Consider the following 25,109-nt stretch of genomic DNA (forward strand, 5'->3'; position numbering starts at 1 on the left):
TTGTCACATCCTTCAGGTTGAAATTGGGACACAGACCGCCTTTGTTTTACTGTGGTCCTTAGAGAAGAGATGTTCATTACCAGTATGCCAGAATTTCTAAGTGTTAGTTTCACTTTCTAGTAGCGAGGTGCCTGTAGAAAATATCGTACCTTCTGAGGGTTGTATCAGTGCCATCAGGTCGTTTGTCACTTGAGAACACTAAGTTTCAGAGGAGCCTACATTTAATTCTTCAGGGACTGTCTCCCAGAATTGAGACAGGAGCTCCCACAGATTCCACTGACAGAATCACCCGGCTGGGAGTTCCGGGTGAAGAAAGGGGAGGCAGGCATTCCAGAAAACTGGTTATTCGTTTTTCTGGGGAGAACGTGTATATGTAAAATAGTTCACTCAAGTTTTCAGACAACGTTGAAGGTTTATACCTTCGTGGAGTGATACCATAGTCCTGTACTTTGTAGCAGTTTTATTTACTGGTTATTTTTGAGCTGGAGCTGGATTCTAAATATTTTGAGCATAGAGACTTTACCTTCTACTTTGTCCCACACACACCTACCCCTTCCTAGCATCTCGTGTCATGCTCTGACCTAGGCTAGTCAGACCGTGGCCAGGGGGCTAAGTCCTGCTGCTGCCTGTTTGTGTAAATAAAGTTTTATTAGAACACAGGCCGTTATTTGTTGATGCTTTGTCTGTGGGTGCTTTCATTTTCTCTGTGCAGCTACAGTGGGAAAGTTGAGTAGGTGGAACAGACCATATGGTCCACAAAACCTAATATATTTACCATCCGGCCTTTAAGTTTGCCGTTCTCTGCTCTAAACGCATGGATTAATTAAATGCTTGTGGACTAATCCTCTTCAGCCCCAGGAAAGTGTGTTCACATAGACTTCTGTTCGGTTGTGTTGAATGATTGGCACTACAAAAATAATTTCTCAAATGCAGCCCTTGAGACTTAGGTGAAAAATAAAAGTTACATGGCAAAGATGGAAAGTGAAACTAGTGGAGAAGGTTTTTAGCTCCTGTTCTACTTGGTAAACAGGTTCATACTCCTATTGTGTCTAGTTTCTCCCCCTTTTCCATCACATCTGATTTGACTTATTTATAATGAAAAAGGGTTTTTTTTAATGTTTAATGTTGGGACAGAGAGACAGAGAGACAGGGTACAAGCAGGCGAGGGGCAAAGAGCAAAGTAGACACATAGTCTGAAGCAGGCTCCAGACTCTGAGCTGTCAGCACAGAGCCCAACGCGGGGCTCGAACTCACTGACCGCGAGATCATGACCCGAGTGGAAGTCGGACACTCAGCCGACGGGGCTCCCCTTTCACATCTGACTTCAGAATGCGTATATTCATACTGCTGATGTGTCGGGGTCTAAAATGAATCTCCCTTAATCCCTGTTCCGTTCCTACCCACGCCGAATAAGGGCTGCAGGCGCGTTTTAGCTGGAGAGCGAGAGCCCCGCCTCTTTCTGTGGGTGATGTTCGGCAAAGGAAGCTCACGTGGACTCAGTCAGCTGAACACCTTTCTCTTGTTCCCTCCGCCAGCAGCTGCTGCTTACCTGTTTCAGAGACAGCTCTCACCAACCCCAGCTTACCCGAGTCAGTATCAGCTTTACGCGATGGAGAACACGAGACAGACAATCCTCAATGATTACATTACCTCACAGCAGATGCAGGTGAACCTGCGCCCAGATGTGGCCAGAGGCCTCTCCCCACGGGAGCAGCAGCTGGGTCTCCCGTACCCGGCGACGAGGGGTGTGTGTCTTTGCGTTTCGGTTTCACGAGTGCGTTACGTGTACTGAGTATCAGTGAGTATTTATTGAATGAATGATGGAAAGAAGGAAGAGGCAGCCATATCCTTGGCCGTGTAGCTTTTAGGCCTTGAAGGCAGATGAAGAAATGTGTCAGACGGGGTGTTTTGGTGAACACTGAACTAACTAAATGAAGTCATTGAGCTGGGTGTTTGAAATCATTGTTTTTTCAGTTTGCTGCCTCCCTCTGTAATCTGTTCGTGCTTTTAGGTTACTGGTATGGGGCACAGTATTTCATGGCCTTCTGTAGACTTAAAGACGGCCTTACAAAGTGATGATGATCTGGGCCATTTTTATTTATAGCGTATAACAAAGTATCGCTGGGTTATAGAGATAAACCATATAAAATAGCCACATTCAGTTCTGTATCTTTAGAAAGACTGATACTTGACATAATTTTATCGTATTTGTCTTTTGAGCAGGAATCATTGACCTGACCAATATGCCTCCAGCAATTTTAGTGCCTCATCCAGGGGGAACAAGTACTCCACCCATGGACAGAATCACTTATATTCCTGGTACACAGATTACGTTCCCCCCCAGGCCATACAACTCTGCTTCTATGTCTCCAGGTGAGAGTCTGCGGCCACCCCCCCCCCCCCCCCCCCACGACCACCGTGTTGACAGCATGGCCTTTGAAGGCATTTCGGGCAGTTGTCCTCCATTTGGTCTTTCACTTAAGATTTAGTAATAGTTCTACTATGCCGTTCTGTCGCCAGATACTCTAGAAACATCCTAAAAGCTCGTGTTGGGCTTTAGTTGTCATCCAAAACTCTTAACCTTCCCACACGTGGAGTTTGGAGCGTTTTGGAAACCTTTCAGCCACTTGAGACTTTACACGTTGTTTGTACCTGACAGGTTGATGTGTTTGTCTTGAAGTGGCGGACTTCGCGTGTTTTACAGGACACTCAACGCACCTCGCAGCGGCCGCGAGTGCGGAGCGGGAGCGCGAGAAGGAGCGGGAGCGGATAGCCGCGGCGTCCTCGGACCTCTACCTGCGGTCGGGTGAGTGGCGTGGCTTTGTTCATTCCGCACCCGCTCCTGCCGTGGGGATGCCGAGGTTATCTCACACACGGGGATCCTGAGACAGAAAGTGATTTCAGGCCGTAAGTGAAGGACAGGTGAGAGCGCCATCGAGGTTTAAATGGTGCAGACGTGAATTTGGAACAGGAAGGTGACGTTTTCACTAGGAAGGCGTCATTTGGACCTGGCCCCCAGCAGTTGGCTACGAAGATGCTGGTGTGAAGACACTGGGCGCAGGGCTCATTGAAGCTGGACTCGTCGAGCTGGACTTGGAGGAAGAGTGGAAATACAGTTAGAAGGAGGGCTGGCACTTGGGGATGACAGGTGCTGCCATTCGGCAGGGAGGCAGGTGACACGAGGGGGCACGGACACAGGAGGGGCTTGAGGTGGATTAGAACCCCGGAGGGGGGCACGTGCTGTCACCAGAATAGCAAGGCCGCGACGGTCGCGCACAACGGCTTGAGATGTTTGGCACTGGGAGAGGCCAGAAAGGAACTGCTTGGGAAGAATGCCTTTGAGGCGAACGGGAAGGACTCGGCAGTAACTGGACGCAGCGGGTGAGGAAGAGATGAGAAACGAGATCGGCCCTCACGTAAGATAGAGAGGGATTAACGAAAGTGAAGAGCGGAGGGGTTTTACCACGGGACACGCTTTGATGCGTCTCTGGGACGTTCTTATCTGTGGCATATCTGTCTTCTTGCGTTGGGCTCCATCAGTGAAATGAAACCACGTCCCGTGTCCGTGTTGCCGGGTAGACAGATCTGGCACTTAGGACAACGGACGGCTTGGACTTGGTGACCCGGGAGTCCCCCGTAAGTGTTGAGACTCTGGCTCGGCTGAGCTCTCCAGGCGGCAAGCGTGCGGGGAGAGGAGCCGGTCCGTCCTTGGAGGTTACGGGGAGGGATGTTCCCGATGCGGGGCTGGTCAGAGGGCGGTGTGGAACCGGAGGGCACACTCCTGGTCGTGGGGAACAGACCCTTAAAATCAAAGTGGCGGCAGTATAGAGCGGGGGTCCAAAGCCGGTCCTCGTACTCGACTCCGTGACATCATTCCTGAGGATTTATCTTGAATAGTTCCGCGCTTGCAAAGCCTGAAGACCTGTAGCTGCGGTCTGCTGTCCGCAGATAGGCGGGAATCACTGCGTCTGACCACAGAAAGTGCTGTAACGCATAGCGAGGTAGCACCCGAGTACCGATCCTACACTGGCCACATACAAACGTGAAACGCATTTAATTAAAGCGTCACTGCAGTAGGAACTAGATTTTTTTTTTTAATTTTTTTTTTTTCAACGTTTATTTATTTTTGGGACAGAGAGAGACAGAGCATGAACAGGGGAGGGGCAGAGAGAGAGAGGGAGACACAGAATCGGAAACAGGCTCCAGGCTCCGAGCCATCAGCCCAGAGCCTGACGCGGGGCTCGAACTCACGGACCGCGAGATCGTGACCTGGCTGAAGTCGGACGCTTCACCGACTGCGCCACCCAGGCGCCCCAGGAACTAGATTTTGAAAATGCTCGTGATCCCACTAACGGATAACACACAGACTCGAGACGACACACACCATTTCTCCCACCAGACACTTGAACGGTTTGTGAGTATTCTGTGTCGGTGTGACTAAGGAAACGCTGACTCTCACGCGTCATCAGGTGGCAGCGTAAATAGGAACAGTCTTAGCCGAGATACAGAAATTTAAATAGCAGCCCCTCTCCTAGGAATATGGAAGTGCTGGTGGAGGCTGATGTATGGTTGGAAGGGAGAAAATTGCTGAAGAGGTGCGGCCGGGCGGTACCTGCTGTGGGGACAGGGACACACGGTAAAACTGCCGGCGCCTCTGAGGGCGGAGAACGGAGGAGGCGGAGGAGGGAGTGAAGAGCGAGGGAGTCTGAGCTCTTCCCAGAGAGTCGTGCCGCGCAGAGTCCAAGTTGTGGCTTTGTTCGAGGAGAGCTGAGGTCAAGGGAACAAAAACAGCTCAGCTGCTGGAGGAGGTGGTTAGCGGAGCTGATTTGGGGCGGGCAGAGTGAGTGATCACGTGTCCACAGAGAGAAAGTGTCCCCGGGGAGCGCCGAGCGGCGAGGCGCGGAGCGGAGCGGGGAGAGCTGTGGCTGAGTGAAGCCTCCTCGGACCCTGGGGTGGTGGCAGCTCTCATCACGTGTGTCGTCCTCGTCACGATGTTTAGACGGCGGCGCCGAATGGGAGTTTGGAAACGGTAAACACGCCGGAGTTTGAGGAAAACTCTGAGAGATGAGCTTACCTGATTTTTGTTAACGTTTATTTGTTTTGAGAGCGAGAGAGCGAGAGCGCACGCGCGCACAGATGCTGGAGGGGCAGAGAGAGAGACTCCCAGGGAGGCTTAATGGCTGTCACCTCAGAATCCGACTAGGGGCTCGATCTCACAAACCGCGAGCTCATGACCTGAGCCGAAATCAAGTGTCAGATGCTGAACTGAGCCACCCAGGTGCCCCCGATTTGTATTAGCACAGCTGACCCTGTACTCAGGTGAGGGGCGCTGACCCCCCACGCAGCGGGGGAAAATCCAAGTATAACTTTGACTCCCCCCAAACTGCCAGTCGCCTGCTATTTATTGCCTGGAAACCTTACCGCTAACATAAATAGTTGATTACCCATATTTTGTATGCATGTCTCATATATATGTCCTTACAGTAAAGTGAGCTAGGGAACAGAAATTGATGAGAAAATGATAAGAGAAAACACAGTTACGGTACTGTACTGTATTTAAAAAAAGAAAAAAATCCACAGGTAGGTGGCCCGGTGCAGTTCAAATCCCTGTTGTTCAAGGATCAACTGTACTTCACTGTTGGTGTCATTTTTGTTTCTGTCAGGAATCACAGAAATGAAAGCGCCAGTAAATGAGAGTGGATGTTTTTCTCTCGAGCTACGAGCGTGGTTTTATTACATCTTTATTGAGAAACTCGTGTGGAACATGAGCAAGGCCAAAAGGCGGGCCATCAAGTTTCTTAACGTTTTCTCTTGTCAGGAATAACTAAGAAAGGAACGATCCCTAAATGTGGCCGTCTCTAGGTTCTTCCTCGGGGCTTGTCTTCCCTTCCCTCTTCTTTGTTTTATTTTATTTTTTTGGCCTTCACAGGCTCCGAACAGCCGGGCCGACCTGGCAGCCACGGGTATGTCCGCTCCCCGTCCCCTTCAGTGAGAGCTCAGGAGCCCATGTTGCAGCAGAGACCCAGCGTTTTCCAGGGAACCAACGGAACCAGTGTAATCACACCTTTGGATCCAAGCGCTCAGCTGCGAATCATGTGAGTCTCCCGGACACGTTCGGACCAAGGACAAACAGACGGTCTCTCGCGTACCGCGCACTTGTAGATCGGTGGCCGCCCGACACGTCTTGGTGTGCGGTGGACCCCGCCGCCTCCCCAGCGCGCCCCTGGTAGAGCCCGCCCTTCACGGAGCTGTGTGTGGTTTGCTTCTGTTCGCAGGCCGCTGCCCGCCGGGGGCCCGTCGATAAGCCAGGGCCTGCCGGCCTCCCGCTACAGCACCGCTGCGGACGCCCTGGCCGCCCTCGTGGACGCCGCAGCCTCTGCCCCCCAGATGGAGGTTTCCAAAACGAAAGAGAGTAAGCATGAAGCTTCCAGGTTAGAAGAAACTTTGAGAAGCAGGTCAGCCGCAGTTAGTGAACAGCAGCAGCTAGAGCAGAAAAGCCTGGAGGCGGAGAAGAGATCTGTTCAGTGTCTGTACACCTCGGCCGCCTTTCCAAGTGGCAAGCCCCAGCCTCACTCTTCGGTAGTTTATTCAGAGGCTGGGAAAGATAAAGGGCCTCCTCCAAAATCCAGATATGAGGAAGAGCTAAGGACCCGAGGGAAGACTACCATTACCGCAGCTAACTTCATAGACGTGATCATCACCCGGCAAATTGCCTCGGACAAGGATGCGAGGGAACGTGGCTCTCAAAGTTCAGACTCTTCTAGTAGCTGTATGTATCTTCATCTGAGTTTTGCAATGTGATATCTGAGTAAAGAATTACTTTCTTCTCTAGGTAAAGCAGAGCTATACGGTATAAGGAAAATCCTGACCTTGCTCATAATTGTCATGAAAGGGTTTGGTGGGTTTACAGGTGCAAAATGTCTGTCCTGCTGTCTGTCGTGTTTATTTCAACTTCAGCTTCTGAAGTATGCCTGTCCAGGTGTTTTCCATGAGAACCCCGTGCCTTTGGAAAGGTAAAGCTGGGAAGTAGGACAGAGCTCACTAACATTTTCAGGCATCTGAAAGATGACAGATGTGCCGTCAAGCTCTGTGCTACGAAGGCCCCTTCAGGGGGGGGACCCTTCAGGGGCGTCTTCTAGGATGTGGTTCGGTATTCAAGTCGATACCCCACAGCCTCTTGTATCCTTTTGCTGAGATACAAAGTTTTAAAAAGCGACACCACCGTCTTACTGGTAATTGGTATTTACATCACATCTGTCTTGCAAGTCGGATTTACAAACAACTCTTTTCACATATTTATTGGTCATTTTTATTCCTCCTTTACGCATAGCCTCATATTCTGTGCTCGTTTTCTAAAATTGTTCTCATGTGTTTGTTTTAACTTTTAATTCCGGTGTAAACATACAGCGTTCTGTTAGCTTCAGGCGTGCGATGTAGCGATGCAACGCTTCTGTACGGTTACTCCGTGTGCCTCACGATCAGTGTGCTCTTGATCCTTGTCACCGATTTCCCCCATCCCCCACCCCCTCCCTGCCGGTTGGATTTTGATCAAATCTGGTTCGTCGTTTTGACATCTACCCTCTAAGTCCGTAAGGGTTCACAAATCTACAGTGAGATGCTGGAAAAGTTACTTTGAATTTATTGTTAACAGCTGCCTAAATTCTGTATGGAATTCCTGAAGGAAGCAGCAGGTATTTAAGCGACTGTCAGCTAATGCTTGCCGTAACTTAACCACACGCAGTCCTGTCTCTGCTGTTTCCATTAACGAAACTGAACAGAGTTGGAGATTTCGTGTGCACCAGCATGCGACGTGTAATTCTTTTTACCCCGTGCCTAATTATAATTTGTTTGGGTAAAAATCTGCCCCACGGCTGAGGTTTTTGGGGAGAGGGGGGCAGCTGGATAGTCTGTTGTATAGACAGGAAACTTCTGTTAGCCTGGGATTATGAAGATCTGCAAAATTGGTATTGCACGTGCAGAAACTTGCTCCCTGGGGAAGACCTGTGGTTCCAGGACCGGGATCCAGCCTGTGGCTTCCTGAAAGCGGTGGCACATGGTTCGCTAGTCGCTGGATAGCCCCTCTTTTCAGGTGGCACATGACAGAGCAGACCTTGCTCGAGGAGTCTGGCCTTCAGAAGGTCTGAAGATAGAAAAGCTGTCTTCTTTTGTGACTGGGTTATCCCTGGGTAAATGGCTGGCATGAAGCCGACAGGCTATTTACAGGTACCCTGTATGGTTTTTGGTTTTTCTCTTCAGAGCGTCCTTCCCCCCCGCAGGTGAAGCACTGTGCCTTCATCTTCACCTGGCGGCTTCCAGAGGGGTGTGTGCACAGTGTAGCATTAGTCTATCGACTGTATATTGGACGTGGTGAGCAGATTCAGGATGCCGGGTGTTTAAACAGTGATGAATGCCAGGGGCTGCAGAAGTTGCAAAGTAGTATAAATGACTTCGAATATAGTGATTTATTTTAGTTCCCGAAAGCTCATTTCCATCCCAGTTGTCAGGTTCCCGTTCTCCCGAGTGTACTAGAACCTAGCCAGTCACAACCTGCATGGCCTGGTGAAGGGGGAGGACGAGAGGGCCGTTCAGTTGAGTCCTGGAGGATCATAGGTGGGAGCTTGGTAAGAGTTCATTCCGAACTTCCACACCTGTGTCCAGGACCCACTGACTGATCACACTGGCTGATCCCGGCAGTCATAGACCCTTTGGGCCTCTGACAGTGTTCTCGGATTCTTTGCTACAGCCCGTAGATGCAAAGAGCACTCTAAAGTCAGAAGGTTCCGCAACAGAAGGTTACACGTGCCTCTCCCGTCCTTCTGAGGCCGTGGCAAGACTGGGAACGGCTGCCCGGACCCTCACCGCACTGACTCTGTTTTTCTGGGAACGGCTACCCAGAGGGGGCCTTCTCTGACGTGGGCGTCCTTTCTGCCAGGAGAGTGCATTTGCTACTTTTCAGACATTCCCTGCCATTTCTGTGTGTTTTCACGTGTAACAGTGCCAAGAAGTTATTTGGAGTAATACTTTTTGTCAGCAGTACTCCAGTGATTTGAGAAAATCATTATATAATGTTACTTAATCTGTAGCTTTAAAAGCATCCTGGTAACGAAGCCACTGTGTAGCCTGAAAGTTCTTCTAAGAGCTCCTTGTCCCACAGAACTGTAATTCTCGGAAGCAGTGAACCGTTGGGATCTCCCCTCTGAGAAAGGTCCTTCCTGGGGTTCTTCTGCTCCCAGGAGAACGTCACACATCTATCCTCTGCCTCCCCGCCCGAAGGTCTCAGAGGCCACACGGTTTCAGGAACCCTGTGTCCCACAGAGACCAGGGACACTGAGGGAGCACTTGCGGACCTTTGAAACCAATGCATTGAGCTTGTTGGTTGTTATCACTAACCTGGGTGCCACTGAACGTTTCTGAGAATAAAAACCAAAAATATGCGAGTAGGTGTGAAGAATTTGGACTTCTGCAACTTCTCGTCGGATTAGTTTTAAAGTAAGATTCTTTCCTTTTCTTAAAGTATCTTCTCATCGGTATGAAGCGCCTGGCGATGCTATTGAGGTGATCAGCCCTGCCAGCTCGCCAGCGCCGCCCCAGGAGAAGCTACAGGCCTATCAGCCGGAGGTGGTGAAGGCAAACCAAGCAGAAAGTAGGTACTTTTTAGCCACCGGTTTACCTGTTTGCACATCTGCAGGTGTCATTTGCTTCCGATCATCTGCCCAGACCGTGTGCAGGAATAACTGGTTTTGTTGGTTTTGTTTTAGAGTAGTCTTTATGGCTGTAGAACCCTTTAAGACTGCACCAGTGGAAAATTACCTTGAAGCTTTTATTAAGTTCTCTTTTGTTCATATTTAACGATACAGAAAATAGCTGATATTTTGTCTACTCATGCTCTCACGGTTTATACTAGTGCTGATAAGCATTTTTTCCTCCAAAATTAAGATCGTGAATTCTGTTTAGCGATAGCACCATGTCCCTCCCATGTGTCCCTGAGTTATGCTTAATCTGATAGTGAGTGACAGGCAGGGGTGTTCCCTGAGTAGGACATCTACCTGTCTGCCCTCCCCTAGGTGAAGCCAGCAGACCATACGAAGGACCATTACATCACTACCGACCCCAGCAGGAATCCCTGTCTCCACAGCAGCAGCTGCCCCCGTCTTCACAGGCCGACGGGGTGGGGCAAGTGCCCAGGACCCACCGACTGATCACACTCGCTGATCACATCTGTGTAAGTTCTTTTAACTTTTCTGTTTTTGATCGTGCGGGAGGCACATTTCACAGAGAGTCACAAAAGAGATGTCCAGGTTTTTTAATGCTACATTTTTGGGCAAGTACTCTGTGGGTTTAACCAATTCCTTCTCTCCTCATTCACAGCAAATCATCACACAAGATTTTGCTAGAAATCAAGTTTCCTCACAGCCTCCCCAGCAGCCTCCCACTTCTACATTCCAAAATTCACCATCTGCTTTGGTGTCCACACCTGTGAGGACTAAAACATCAAATCGTTACAGCCCAGAATCCCAGTCTCAGTCTGTCCACCATCAAAGACCAGGTCCAAGGGTCTCTCCAGAAAATCTTGTGGACAAATCCAGGGGAAGGTATTGTTTTTCTTTCAAGTTTATTTATATTAGAGAGAGAGAGAGAGAGAGAGAGAGAGAGAGAGAGAGGGGGGCGTGCAATTGTGGGAGGGGCAGAGAGAGAATCCCAAGCAGGCTCCAAGCTGTCAGCAGAGTCTGATGCGTTGCTCAGTCTCATAAACTGGGAGATCAGGACCTGAGCCGAAATCAAGAGTCAGAAGCTTAACGGACTGAGCCACCCAGCCGCCCCAGTATGGTTTTTATTTCAAATTGTATGTACATTTCTGAAGAGTAAAGCAATTTGGATAGATCTACAAGATAGGGGATTAATTTTGTACACCTAAAGTTTATTCACTCTCACTCCTTGGGAAGTACAAATGAGGGTTTTTCTTGCCTGTTCTTAAAATGTTCACTGCCCGAGCAGTTGGTACTGTATCTTTTTAATGTATATTCAAAAGTCAGGTTCTTCATCATTCATGGAAGGGAGGTGATAGTTTCAAGTTTGATAAATCAAGAAAAGTGTAAGATTATTTAGTTTAGAGGTAACCACCAAGGAACCAAAAGAAAAATGGTAAAAAATGGCCACCTGTTTGAATGGGGTTGATTGGGAAAGGAAAGGACAGGTCGTGTACGTATATACTAATTACACTTAAAGGTCACAGGTAGCTCTTAATATGTACAGTCACTAAGCCAAAGCCTTGTTTTGGTCTAAACAGTATGTTTATATCACGTGATCTTTACCAATGTGGTATCCGGAGGAAGAACATGAAACCGCAGAGAATCGCGCAGCCCTAGCAGGGGGCAGCTAGAGCCTGTCTTGACTCACCTGATGGGGTGCTCAGGGTTCAGTTTAGTTCTCTGGTCCTTTCTCTTTTAACTTCACGGGGAAAGACCTGTTCAGTGTTGACTGACTCAGAGAGAGAGGTCAAAGCCCGGAGGGCTCACCAGAGTAACTAAAGGGCAGGATGGTGGGTGTGATACCGAAGCGCACGATGACCTTGACCTCCCTCGGAGCATCAGCCGCTGCCTGTCCCGGGTTGTCATGTGCCACCAGTGCACGTGCACGGATAAAGCAGCGCCAACAGACTTTTTGATAACCCGGTATATAGTGAAGATCTGAGGCAACTTTTTTTCTGATAGAAGCTAGCAACTTTTATTCCTTTCTCCTGAATGACGTAATGAGTGAACCGGTTTCAAACCGTCTAGGGTGATTTGTAGGCGGGCCCCAGGAGCACAGTCTAATATTTTATATGTTACAATACCAGGCCTGGAAAATCCCCAGAGAGGAGTCACGTCTCTTCTGAGTCCTACGAGCCCATCTCCCCACCCCAGGTTCCAGTCGTGCATGAGAAACAGGACAGTGTACTGCTCCTGTCTCAGAGAGGGGCGGAGCCTGCAGAGCAGAGGTGAGGAGCAGGAGCGTGTCCCGGCTGGCGGCTCCCGTGTCAGAGCGTGCGTGTGTCCTGTGCCTTTTCTCCCCTCCAGGTTACGTGTCAGGATAGGACTCTCCAAGGACCACGAAGTCTCTTTCCCTGGTGATCTAATACCAGTGGATTTTAGTGAAAAAGTTACATTTAAATAGGTTACAGAAAAAAAGTGTTCACTATTCTTGAAATCAAGCCTTTCTAGATCTTTTTTAAAAAATCCTTTTCTGTCCACGTGGTCAGCTGTTCAGCTGTCGATCGAAGTCCTGCTTGAGTGTTTATCGTGCACCAGGCCTTGTGGACTCCACGTGGAAGGGAAGTCCTAACGAGCACTTTTGCTGAACTGCTTTACAGACTTTTTCTTCCCTATTTCTGACCCCAACCCAGCCCCTGTGAATTATTTGGGTTTTATTTCCGTTTGGATTAGACACCTTTGGTTTGGCCCCTGCCTGGTCCACTTCCACCAGAGTGATTTGTCTAAAACTCATGGAATCAAGCTCTAAGCCAGTAGGCCGGCACCTGAGTTCCTTCATGAGCAGGTTCATGCTGCTCGTCTGGTTTCCTGCCGCTTCCCCCTCACACCACACCCTTGTGTCCGTGTCAAGCTGCTTACGGTCCCCTGAATTCCTTTCAGTCCCTACGTACGCTGTTTCCTTGGTGTAGAACACACTCCCGTGATGCTCCTGGAGGTGAATCTAGGAGGTGCCCATGGTCAGATAGAGGGAGGGTCCAGCTCTAAACCAAGGTCTCACTCCAAACTGCTAGTGCATTTCTTAAACAATGTGTTCTAAGTTATTTATGGTTTATATTCATGGGCAAGCAAATAGATGTTGGTACCTTTTCAACGAAATGAGGAGAATCTGTTTTTAGAAAGGGGCTGACGTTCAATTTAATTATATATTTACGCTTTCCCTTCAGTTTGTGACTTTTTTGAGGACAGGGGCCACATCCTGCCCATTTTCTATCACATATCTGTCTCTCTTTGGCATATGGCAGGTATTGTTATGTTTGAATGATGAATGAACCCACCCGACCAGATGAGGTGATCAGCAGCCTTCCGTTTGTTCTTTGCTGTCATCTCCAGCTCTAGCTAGATCATCGTGGTTCAAGGAAATTTGGTTCTTTAAAATGTGTTAGTATAGGAAGCTGCAAATGATTGCGAAACCCTTTACGTGAGACTCAGCTCATCTGGTGGGAGGCGTGAAATGATTTTAACAGAGGCAGTTTTATTTCTACGTTGTGGCTCTTCTGTTGAAGGCCCCAGGTTTTGATTGCTTAGGTATGAGCTCTTGCTGTTTTATAGGCAAGTCGTGCTATTAGTTTTAATTTCTTCTACTTCATAGCAGTTCTGCTAGTAGAATAGTGACTAGTTCCTGGTGTATGTGGCAGCTATAAATAATACCAGTGTCTGTGCTGTTAAGCAGATGGCATCATGGTAAGCTGTTTCTCACTTTCCTGTTAACATCATTTGTTGCTTATTCGGTCTTCGTTAAGAATCTCCATCCTAGATTATCTCCATTGCAGTCCTAACTTTATGAGCGTGCTGAAGTATTTGTGTCCCCATATATGACGTAGGGTTATCCACAGACACGAAATGGGGAAGTGGGTACACCCCCAAGGTTAGCACATGATGAAACAGACATAATAGGCATAACTGTGTTCCCCACAGGAATGATTCCCGCTCGCCAGGGAGTATAAGCTACTTGCCTTCCTTCTTCACCAAGCTCGAAAACACGTCACCCATGGTTAAATCAAAGAAGCAGGAGATTTTTCGTAAGTTGAACTCCTCTGGTGGAGGTGACTCTGATATGGGTAAGTGGGATTTCTTTCATGAATCCCAAAATAAAACCTGCATTAATAATAATTGTATCTCTGGTGTTGCCTCTCATGTGATCCTTGAGTTTGAAGGCTCTTGTAGGCGTCTGTCCAACCACATTTGATCTTAAAGTTTCTTCTCAAATGTCTGCCAGTACATGAAGATTGCCTGCTAGAGAGCAAGAACTTGCTGCTTTCTGAAGCTGTCCGTCTTCTCTTTGAACAAATGTGGGGCCAGATTAGCTCTTCATGTAGTTTTTTTTTTTTTTTTACCCATCGGTCTTAGTTTTATCCGTTTGGGCCGAGTCTGCATGACCACTCCGCAGCCATTTGAAGACAGAGTGTGTCCTTCAAGTCTTCTCTCTGTAAACATCCTGCGTCATCAGCTGTTCACGCTGCTGGTTCTGAGTGTCCCTCCGCAGAAAAACCACTTTATTTAGCTTAACCTCTCAGTAAGTTCTGAGTAGTGTGCTCTGCCCCAGAGGCATCACTGTTCAGGTGTGTAGATTGTATTAGGGTGTTGGGCAACGAGCACGCAGTTAGGATATAGTGCACTTAATACGAGCATAAATATCAGGGTATCTTGATGCGCTGCTCTGGGTCCGTACCTTTCCTTTGCTGTACTTTTGGAGTCACTGGCTCCAAGTCCGTGCTGTGCCACTCAGTTACTTTTCCTACCCCAGCAGTGTCTTCCTGGATCTCTGTTCAGTCATTCAGCATTCATCTGTAGATGCGATCAGTCCACCGTGTGAAAACAGAATAACAGTAATGGCAAGCAGACAGTTAGGTCGTTATAGCTCTGGGCACTTGGAAGCATGTGCAAGGCATTTAATCCTCACAGCGGCCCTACACCCTCCACGGTGTAATCGTCTCCATTGTGCGGATGAGGAAACCTAGGGAGGTTTAAGAACCCGTGCAGACTGCCTAACTGGTGAGTCATGGGGCGGTGGCCCCACTCTGGCGTGCCAACCCCACGTCTCTGGCGGTGCGCTCACTGGCTTGTAACAGTTCTGTACTCACAGCATCGTCACCCACGTCACTGGTAGATACTCAGTAGGATAAACCTCTGTGGCATCCAGACCTTCCCTTTGGGTTGAAAGTCGTACTTCTCCATCTTTTCCTCAAGTACCTCCAGTGATGCGGCGAGATTTGTCGGATCTGGGTTTTCTGCAGTCTGCTTTATTTCTGTGATCTGCGATCTACTAGTCTCCCGACCCTGTCAAAAGAAAGGAAATTGTGGGCTGTGAACTACAAACTGCCAGGTGGACGTGTGTTTGGATCTGACACTTTGTGATTAATAAAGGTTGAACATCCAAGAGAAAAAAAGGGTGAGCCCAGTGTCAGTTATTGTTGTGAACTCTCTCTTTGGAAGATAAATATTTTAGAATATTGGCCAGCATTGCTATCAGGCTTACAGATATCCTTTCTTCTTTAAAAAAAATTATGACATTTTTCTGTCTCATCACGGGTTTCATCTGTTACTTACAGAGCGTCAAATGTCACCAACAAAAATGTGGTGCTCTCATCTTCACATTCTCTCAGAAGGCAGAGAAGAATCAGAGCGTGAAGACCTGCCGATTCCAGAACAGCCAGTTTAGAATTGTTCCATCTTTGAGGGGTTTTCGCTCATCCTCTCTAGTCTTGGTCTCGCCTCATTTTAGTGGGCAAAAAATTGTTGACAGAAAAATGCCACATGTGACTTGAAGAAGCCCGCTTAACAGTGTTGTCTTCTATTTTCTTTTGTCCTCAGGCAGTAGCTCTCTCATTCATTCATTCAACAATTAATTATTGAGCAGGGTGCTGTGTTGGGCGCTTTTACAATGACAGATGGTTTCTACTCTGAACATGTAAAATGAAACAAGTCCCTAACTTTAACAGAGGATAAAATGCGTGAATGTCTTCATGCAAGTACAAACAAAATTGCTTGGGGAATTTTTTGATCGCAGGAACTCTTTTCGATTGTGGAAAGGGACAGTTAAGGAATTGTGTTAAGGAAGCAGTGGGCTGATGGGTCCCCAGGGCACATTCCGTCTTCCCCAGGAAGTAGAACCAAGACATCAAAGCCATCAGCAACCGAGACCACTTTGTTTCACCTTGGAGTCTCTCAATTAATTCAGCGTTCCCACCGAGGACATCAGTGATTTCGTTCTTCAAAAACCGTTAATGCTTTAAACTTACTTTATTTGATCTTCCACAAGCCATTTTTCCCCTTCTAGAAATATTCTCTTCTCTTGGCTTTCAGATACTATGTTCTCCTGTTTTTTTCTCTTCTACTCTGGACATTTTTTATGTCTTCTTAGCAGCTCAGTCTTGCTCTGCCTGACCCTTGAATGCTGTTTTCCCAGTGCCGTCCTCACGCACTAGAACCTCTGAATCCTCTCACCCGCTCCAGGGGTGTAAGCTGTGTGCTGAAAACTCCCAGATTTGTGTCCGAAGTGGGGTTCGGCTTTTCCCATGAAGTTTCACTTGCATACCTTTGAGGACCTCTGTCTTCTTGTGCATTTGGCTTCTTAAGTGTCTAAAAAGGAATTAACGTTCTACCTCTGCACACGGAGAAGCACGTCACCCCCTCCTTCCCTGCCACACTTCCTCCACTGTGGCTTCACTAGCTTCTTTCTGGGCAGCCCTCCCTCTGCACCTCTTCCTGTCGAGTCTGCCTCCTAAACAGCTGTCCCTTGTCAGTCTTCCCTGCCCGTTTCTGAGTGGTTATCACGGTCTTTCGCACACGTGTGCCCATCTGTTTTAAGCCAGGGGTCCTCACACTTGAGTATCGATCCTTGTGCCTGGAGTGCTCGTTAAGCATGTGAGCCACAGGCCTTGGGACTCGAGGAAGTTGGCACTTTTACTGAGGCACGGGGGTGGTTCCATTCTGACGGCCTCACAAAGTACCACGCTAAACTGTAAGCTCCAGAGGGAAAATACACAGAGGATCGTATTGTTCTCACCAGTTGAAAAATATGAAATCGTCTTTATCTGACCATTTTGATCAGTAAGAAGGTGATTTTATGAGGTTTCCACCAAATGCTTAATAAATATTTGTCGAATGAATGAATTCTATTCCAGAAACTTTTGTGTATTCGTCACTCCACTTTTTCAGGTTCAGTTTATTTACTGCAAGTTTTCCTGACCCATGAGTGGGGAGACGGTCATGGTTTTGTATAATTCTTCCTGGAGATTTTTGTCCTCCTTCCTGTTGCCAATTTAAAGTTGCCCGATGAAGGAAGTTTTTAGTTTCCAGGCACATGCAGCCTGGCTTCAGAGAGCGGCCTCCTCTCCGGGAAAGAGCCCATCCTGCTGCAGACTCCCCCAGAGCTCCGCGTTCTGCTCTGGGGCACACCCCCCACCCTGCTTCCCTATTCTTTCTCTTTCGAGTTCTCAGCAGCAAGTTGGAAGTTGTGGTGAGAACACCATTCACGTTCCCAGATTCCTTCTACCTCTGTCTCGGCGCTTTATCGGTAGTTCCCAGGCTGTCCCACCTGTTGTTGTTCAAACTGCACAAATGACAAATCACGGGCTGCTCCTGTGCCCGTGGGAGTCGCTCCCGGTGAAGCATAGGGAAGCCCACGTTTTCATGCTGTTCATGGAGGGGTCTGAGGCCAGGCTGTCTCAGACTGGCTGGCATTCCTGGGGCTCATCCCAGAGGCGTCTCTTCTCTGGCAAACTGGACCCCTTTGCTATTGTTGTTTCTCCGGCAGTGTGAGCGCTCTCTTCCTCCTGTGGGCACATGGCTCCTGTTCAGATTTTCCCACCTCATCCAATTTTTTATTGCTTGATTTTTTAAAAAATAATTACTTCTTTATCTTAACTGGTGAAAAATAAGGTTGGGATCATGGGAAATAAAAAGGTTAATTTCACTGTAGGGTTTGAGACTTTATCTCCTTCAGTGTACGTGATCATCCCATCTCAGTTAACTCAAATGTTTGTTTAAATACAGCAGCCGCTCAACCAGGAACTGAGATCTTTAATCTGCCAGCAGTCACTACCTCAGGTAAGAATCAAAACGTGTCCACCCGATACCCATCGAGTACCGACTGCCCAGCAGGGGCACTGCTCCAGTGTGCATAAATGTAGTCGGGGAGGAGACAGCGGCAGTAAAAAGGGAGCCGAGCTTCACTAAACACTTGCTGGAGAGGTAACGGAACAAAGAGAATCAAAACCACTAAAGAACAGTGTAGAAACGAGGGAGCTGAAAAGAGAAAAAACCGAGGAACTTTAAGTGGCTGGACCCATTCATTTAGCAAAGGAAAACTCAATTTGCTGGAGTTACTACTGGGGGATTTGGGCGCCCCTGTGTGGGCTCTCGGGGTGTTGCGGGCAGCTGGCCCGGGGCTGTGTGTCCCATGGGCCCAAAGGCCATTTGGAGTCCGCTGGTCTCTGTCTCTTCGTCTGCTGTTCGGAAATAAGCAGAAATGGCGTGCTGGTCTCTTTCAGGCTCAGTTAGCTCTAGAGGTCATTCTTTCGCTGATCCTGCCAGTAACCTCGGTCTGGAAGACATCATCAGGAAGGCGCTCATGGGAAGCTTTGACGACAAAGTCGAGGAGCACGGAGTCGTCATGTCCCAACCTGTCGGCGTGGTGCCTGGTGGCGCCAGCACCTCCGTTGTGCCCAGTGGGGAGACCCGCAGAGAGGAAGGGGACCCGTCACCTCATTCAGGTGAAGTGTGTTCACTCTTGTGCCCTTCTGCTGCCTTTCCCAAGAAAACACCAATCTACTTCCAAGTGGTAATGCGTCACCAAGACGTTTCATTTTGTGTGTTCCCAGAGTCCCCTCTAACGGTTTTACTTAGTTTTTTGTTTTTGTTTTTGTTTTTTTTTTTTACCCGCTCAGACATTTTAGTAACCACGAACAGAAATTTTAAAAGGACGGAGATTTTTATGCAGAAGTCACCTTTGAGTGTTGGGTTTTTTTCTTTGCATCTAGTCCTTATCTGGATCGACACATTTTAACTGTAATACAAGTGCAGGTTCCTTTCTGTTTTTGAATAAAAGGGACTTACTATTGCAATAAAAAGAACAGGCTCAGCATAAAAGAATTTTAAGCCATAGAAGAAGAAAAAAAACAAACCCTTCAGATCACATCATCCAGAAAGCTAGTGTTCTTGTCTGATAAGCATCATTTTAGAAGTATCTCTGTATGGACACATAAAAGGCCAGATAGACATCAGAACCAGTCATTCATACGTCCTGGTAAAAGCAAGCACACAAAAAACTGTGATTCTAAGCTTTGAAACCCCTTTTTCTTAATCTTTGAGAACTAGGATCTCTTATGCTTAAAAATTTACTGGCAGGTCAGCGGTATTTCAGGTTTAGTTTAGGGTTTTTTCCTGTTATCCTCAAGCAAAAGATCTCACTAAGGTGAAGAAGATCAAAGAGATCAGAGGTTCTTATTTATTTACACCCACGTGTATTTTATGGCAACGTGGATTCACTTCCTGCTCTGAAGGATGAGCACAGTCTTCCCCTTTCTGCTCTTACCTCCTGATTTGTATTGATTTACCTGTGCGTGTATTTGAAGGTGGTAACATTGGTGACGGTCACCCACTTCAAGCAATCCTGGTCACGTACCCCTTCTGTTGAGACCTTTCTTTTTGGTACTGTTTTCACACTCCCTTTTCTCTCAGAGGCTGCTGTCCTCCGAGACTGTTCCCGCTCAAGAATGTCTTCTTGCTGCTTTGATACTTGAAAGGACAGTGTGGCACCTTTCTCAAAACATTCCATAGACACTATTACATTTCCCCCACCTGGCGTCAATGGTTGTGTAAGAAGGCGGCCAGATGTCCCCTTTTTTGGCAGGTGACAGCTTTATCTGCCTGAAGCCTCTTTGCCTCAATTTGAATAAGTTAATTAGTATGTTGGCGTTCGTGCCGTGTCAGACTTTCCTGACCACAGGGAGGCTGTTTGCACCTGCAGGTTGATTTCTACACTCCTGGAAATGTTCTATTTTGCCTCTTTTGTTGGGCTTATCCATCTGAAAAAACACAATTACATTTTTGCCAGCTAGTCTTTGTCCTCCAGATCTGTTACCTTCTAGTTATTTTAGTCATCTTAATCTAATTATTTCAGTCATCTTCATCTGTTGCTTTTACTCTAGCTCACATTTTCCTTTCGTGCTAACGCCCTTTTTGTCGTGTCTGTTCTGATCCTTGCCGTATTTTGTTTCCTAAGCTTTTCACCTCTCCTTTTTGATGATGATCTGTTCTTTACCAAAGGAGCCCAAACTGGCTTTGTGTATTTTGAAGTTTCTCTTCCAGAAGCATCTTTTCCCCTCGTCCCATTCTGTTCTCTTCCTGACCATCAAGGACTTGCACTTCTTTTCTGTGCAGGTAGTTGAAGGGGTTGAAGTTGCCTTCTACCCGCTTTTTTCTGGGCGCCGTGGGACTCGGGGCAGGGTGAGGTCTCAGGTTCTGCGAGGCAGTGGAACACGTCTGCTGCTCACCTGGGCTCTGTTCTCTTCAGACATCACTTCCATGCTTTGCTCTAGAGCCCTGTCGGGCATCCCACTCCTGTGAACTTCTGTATACCGCAGCCTGGAACAACAGGCCGCCAAGACTTGCTGAGCTTCTGCTGGGGACCAGTAGCATGGCCACGAAGGGGCTTCTGTTCCACGCTTTTTGGCATAAAATTTCCTTGGGGTGGTGTACAGATTCCTCTGCTTCCCTTTAAACTGGCAGGCAAGGAGGTAGTTAGGATTTAAGGTTTTCGTCAACCTGCTTTAATTTCCTTAGTTTCTGTGCTCCAAGACCCGGAAAGAAATGATGTTCCTCTCAGAAATTAAATTTCCTTGGTTACATGTTTTTCAAGTTGATGGCATGAGGACATACCCCTTTTGCTTTAGTTGCTACAAGTAAATTCTGGCTTTTAAAAGTACTAACTTTGAAACTTCACTGGGTCCTAGGATCTGGGTTCTTCACACCACCTGCCATCCTCCCGCTTTCTCTCAGCGGCATATAACCCATCAGCACTTGGGTAGGTTTTTAAGTTGAGAACATAATTACTATATGTCAAGAGTTAATTTATTTCACTTTTAGGAGGAGTTTGCAAACCAAAGCTGATCAGCAAGTCAAACAGCAGGAAATCTAAATCTCCCATCCCTGGGCAAGGCTTCTTAGGAACTGAAAGGCCCTCTTCCGTCTCCTCTGTACATTCAGAAGGGGATTACCACAGGCAGACACCAGGGTGGGCCTGGGAAGACAGGCCCTCCTCAACAGGTGAGGAACTTACTGCTAGAAAAGGAGTCGTAAAGTCCTTTTTTATCAAAGCCTTGGCTAGTACTTCTAAAATCAAACTTTGGAAACCTCAATTTCCATTATTGTATCAGTAGGATTCCACTTTCCAAAACAGACACTGAATGCATGGAATCCTAAAAATTTACAGAACGTAAGGTCTGATTACCATGAACAAAGGAAGAGCTATGAAAACATCTCCATTCCCCCTACTTCTGTATTGTGCTGGGAGCCAGCACCTGCTATTTGCAAAGCCACGAAGTCTGTGATTTCAGTTCTTCCGGGAACCACACCTGAGAGCGAAGGGCCGCTCCCAGGCTTCACCCTTAGCCTCTCTATAGACATTCTTAGAGAAGGTTCTTCGGGAAATATTAAGAAATCAAAATAAGAAACGGAGATAGTGTAAAAAGCCATCTCTATTGCAGGCTCACTTATATTTATATAAACTGATGAAAAACCGTGTTCTAGGGTATTTATGAATGTTTTCCTTTTTGTGCTTGCTTGCTCGTAAGCTTTCTTCTCAAATCTAATAACCACAATACTGGTTGTCTTGAAAGGGAACAGGCTTTGCTTTTTTGTGGTTTAAATAAAACTGGGATTACCTGGTGTAGATTTAAGGGTTTCAGAGAATCGTGAGCCATCTTTTAGGAGTTAAATACATGTACGTCAGTGGAAAATGTCTGAAATGTGCTCTCCCCCTTATTTACATATAAATTTTCTATGGATATCGTCAGCATAACTGAAGGCCTTTGCTTCATAAAGCTCACATCACATGCGAAGTGATTGTGCTCTAGTTTGACAACTTCTAAACCAGTGATTGTTTCCTCTCTTAGGGAAGGAATTTAATTTGTGAAATCCCTTGGTAAAATGGCTATGTTTTCTGTCTTTAGAGTTTCTTAAGCTGTAAGAGGCTTTCTGGGGACAGTTGAGACCAATCTAGAAAGTGGCAGGAGGTAGCAGTGCTGTCGTTAGGTTCACATACCCTCTTCCAGATCTTGTACCTTTTAAATCTGCCCAGAGACCCAGCAGCTGACCTGCATCCTGCTGCCCTGTGACCTGCTGCAATTCCTTGTCCCCTCGTCCTCTGAGCACGTACTGCTGCATTTATCATTAAGAGTCCAGGAGTTCTTGGTGCAACCAGACTCTTCGAGCTTAATATGCAGTTTTACTTGGATTCTCCATGGAAACACCTGGTTCTAGAACTCACTGAAAGTTCAGCCCTGAGCTTCCACTTCCGGACTTAGCAACCCTAAGCTTGCACTTACTCGTGTCCTCCGTCCCTTCTAGATTCTCACCGATTGGTGCCTTACCATAGGCTACAGTCTGCATGGTGAAACCCTGGCCCTTCTGTGTTTCATTCTGCTCCCGGTGTCACAAGACCATTTCAATAGAATAATCGTGTCTCCCTCCACCCCGTGGAAGCTGTAGGGAACAGCAGCTGTGCTCATGACAGTGAAAACAGTTTTTCTTTTGTCAGGCTCGACTCAGTTTCCTTACAACCCTCTGACTATGCGGATGCTCAGCAGTACGCCACCGACCCCGATCGCGTGTGCCCCGTCCTCCGTGAACCAAGCGGCTCCTCACCAGCAGAGCAGGATCTGGGAGCGAGAGCCTGCCCCGCTGCTCTCTGCACAGTACGAGACGCTGTCGGATAGCGATGACTGAACCGCGCCCAGAAGGGGTCTTGGTGGGGCCAGGGTGTGGGACAGGGAGCGGGACAGGGAGCTCTCGTTCTTGGCGGTTTCATTTTTAATGGCAGGTCAAAAGCCTTTCGTCCTAGGACTTGTGCCCAGAGACTTTTTAAGAGAGCCTGGACCGCAGATGATGAAGAAATGATGGAAATTTATTTGGAGAGTCAAATGGGGGGGGGGGGGGAGGGACGGGGGGACTGCCTCTGACACAGGCAGTTCGGTGGATTATAATAATAGTGGAGGGTTGAAATGTAGAGTTTTTAAAAAGTGACAATTCTTGTTCTTACATCTGTTTGTAAAGAAAACCATAATGTCTTTAAATCACTCTTCTGTAAATAGATTACCTTTTTTGCAGTGTTTCCCCTTGCTGTAGTATCTGGTGTACTTATGTTCAAATCAGCGCATCAACTCGGGGGGGTAATTTTAAAACAAAAAAACATCGCACCTATCTTTTTAACCCTTGCCTTCTCAACAACCTCATACAGCCCAGTTACATAATGTTGGCTGTCACGGGCATTGTACTTTCATCCAATTTTGTTTCCTCTAAATTCAGATTTCCAGCGATGTTTAAAATCTTGTGGAAATGTTTAGATTTTTAACACAGACCCTATATAAAATCTGTACATTACGTTTTTGGGTCAAAGGTAGGAGAAACAAAATTCTGCCATACTGTCAATTTCCAGTGCAGGCTTTAATTTTTTTTTTTTTTTTTTTTAAATTAGTGGCACTGAAAAATATTACTGCATGGGTATGTTATAGTTCAGTTTTTAAAGTTTAAAAACAAAAGGCTTATTTGAGGCATACCTCACTGTTATGCACACTGGTAACTTAACCGTGGCCCTAAATATTCTTTTTCTCCTGCATTTGATGCAGCCCAACAGAGCTTTTGTTTCGAAATAAATTGGACTACCCTGTCCATAGCCACATAGATCATGTGTGATTCAAGGCTCTTGATGTCTCAGGTTTCAGAGGAGTGGGTTGCTCTGTATTATCGGTTGAGTTAGAAGCTAACGATCCGTACAGAATCTGACTCTTAGCTTTGCCTTGTGCTGTGTATCCCGAAGCCTCACTTCCCTTTCCCCATGTGCCAGTGCTTACACTTACTCTCCCTGTGATTCCTCGTGGGCAAGAGTTTACTGGTGAATCTTTCACCAAATCTCAAGGAGCAAATAATTATGAAGGGGTCAGTTTCACCCTTAATAATTGCTTATCGAACTGTGAGATTATTTTATTTTACGACTTCATAGTGCTGCAGCATCCTTCAGCGGCACGTGGATACTGTTTTGGAAGGATGCCACTGAAGGTGAGAAAGGGGAGAGGCAGAGGTCTCTCAGGATGATACACGTGAGCACTTCATGGACTTCTAAGTAGATCTCAACTTTTTAACAAAAGTATGCAAGCCTCTACAGAAAGCAGGTGTATGGGAACCACTGACTGCCTCCTTTGTAACGAGATCCTGGCATCACCCTCAGCATTCGTGTCTGATCCCGATTTTAATAATGAGGACACAGGCTCAGTCCTTTGCCTGCATGGTTAAGGCCTTCACTCTTGTTACTATTCTACTCGTGTCTTAGACCTGAAGTCCTCACAGTAAACTTGAGAGCAGGTTTAGTGATCAGATTCCTTCCACTTGGAAAGCTGGCACCACTTGATGATATACGTAAAATTTTCACGTGCGTGAAAAACCGTAACTAAATGTTCTAATTGACAGTTTTCTGCTCGTAATGTCTGAGACTTTGTTAATAATCTGTGTCAGCTGACCCAAAAGAGATCATGATTATTTTTCCATGACCCTGAAGGTCTTGAGCTATTCCAAGTCAGCACAGTCTTTGAGAGTAGCCGGCTCAGAGCCCAGCTTGTTACTGGCACAGCTCTCCTTGAGGACCCGAGAGTGAGTGGTGCTCCCCCCTCGCCCCCTCCTCGCAGTGCGTATGTGTTTTCCTATGCCATCCGCCACCACCTGGAGTTCAGAACGGGAGAGAAAGTCCAGGACTGTTTCTTAGTTGAGAACAACGAGAGGACAGAACTCTCGCGGGCTTACCTATGGAGCCAACCGTCTCGGAGGGAGGACGTCCACCTCGGCAGGACCGAAACGGCAGACAGCCCCGAGTGACAGAGGACTTGAAGTCGGCTGAAACCAAGGCATGACACTCTTTGCAGGCTGAGACTTCAGTGTTCCAAAGCTGCATCCTTCTGCATGATTTTTTTTTTTTTAGCACCCCAGGATCTAAATTAAAGTCTTCCCAATACTGTTCATAGCAGCATTCTGACAGCTGGATCTCCAGCGCATGTTTATCATGGGAAGTAACTTGGGTGTGCGGGTTCCAGTTTTTAAATATTTATGCCCTGAAAACACTGGTGACAGTTCAAAAATTTCAACTATGCT

The 25,109-nt window shown here is 47.3% G+C and overlaps 2 protein-coding genes across 15 annotated transcripts in view; one reads left to right on the plus strand and one right to left on the minus strand.

Moving 5' to 3' along the window:
- The window catches only part of NCOR1 (nuclear receptor corepressor 1), a 159,778-nt gene extending 136,696 nt beyond the window's left edge, over positions 1-23,082 (plus strand). For 7 of the 13 annotated variants that reach the window (XM_023244071.2, XM_023244078.2, XM_023244077.2 and 4 more), the window contains 14 exons: positions 1,536-1,745; positions 2,224-2,373; positions 2,705-2,806; positions 5,930-6,095; positions 6,276-6,769; positions 9,515-9,643; positions 10,065-10,222; positions 10,369-10,592; positions 11,837-11,977; positions 13,665-13,807; positions 17,745-17,798; positions 18,242-18,463; positions 20,838-21,017; positions 22,510-23,082. In XM_023244071.2, the coding sequence (XP_023099839.1) occupies positions 1,536-1,745; positions 2,224-2,373; positions 2,705-2,806; positions 5,930-6,095; positions 6,276-6,769; positions 9,515-9,643; positions 10,065-10,222; positions 10,369-10,592; positions 11,837-11,977; positions 13,665-13,807; positions 17,745-17,798; positions 18,242-18,463; positions 20,838-21,017; positions 22,510-22,697 (2,561 nt within the window). In that variant the 3' untranslated portion in view covers positions 22,698-23,082. The remainder of the gene's footprint in view (positions 1-1,535; positions 1,746-2,223; positions 2,374-2,704; positions 2,807-5,929; positions 6,096-6,275; positions 6,770-9,514; positions 9,644-10,064; positions 10,223-10,368; positions 10,593-11,836; positions 11,978-13,664; positions 13,808-17,744; positions 17,799-18,241; positions 18,464-20,837; positions 21,018-22,509) is intronic. The other 6 variants (XM_023244082.2, XM_023244083.2, XM_023244073.2 and 3 more) reach the window with 4 other exon arrangements.
- The window catches only part of TTC19 (tetratricopeptide repeat domain 19), a 41,668-nt gene continuing 30,586 nt past the window's right edge, over positions 14,028-25,109 (minus strand). Inside the window, exon 9 of one of the 2 annotated variants that reach the window (XM_023244085.2) lies at positions 14,028-15,026. In XM_023244085.2, coding sequence (XP_023099853.2) covers positions 14,847-15,026 — 180 coding nt within the window. In that variant the 3' untranslated portion in view covers positions 14,028-14,846. Of the gene's footprint in view, positions 15,027-18,573; positions 24,855-25,109 lie in introns of those variants that run through there. The other variant, XM_023244086.2, reaches the window with a different exon arrangement.

This window comes from Felis catus, chromosome E1 (assembly GCF_018350175.1).
Source record: "Felis catus isolate Fca126 chromosome E1, F.catus_Fca126_mat1.0, whole genome shotgun sequence".
In the NCBI taxonomy this organism is placed as follows: domain Eukaryota; kingdom Metazoa; phylum Chordata; class Mammalia; order Carnivora; family Felidae; genus Felis; species Felis catus.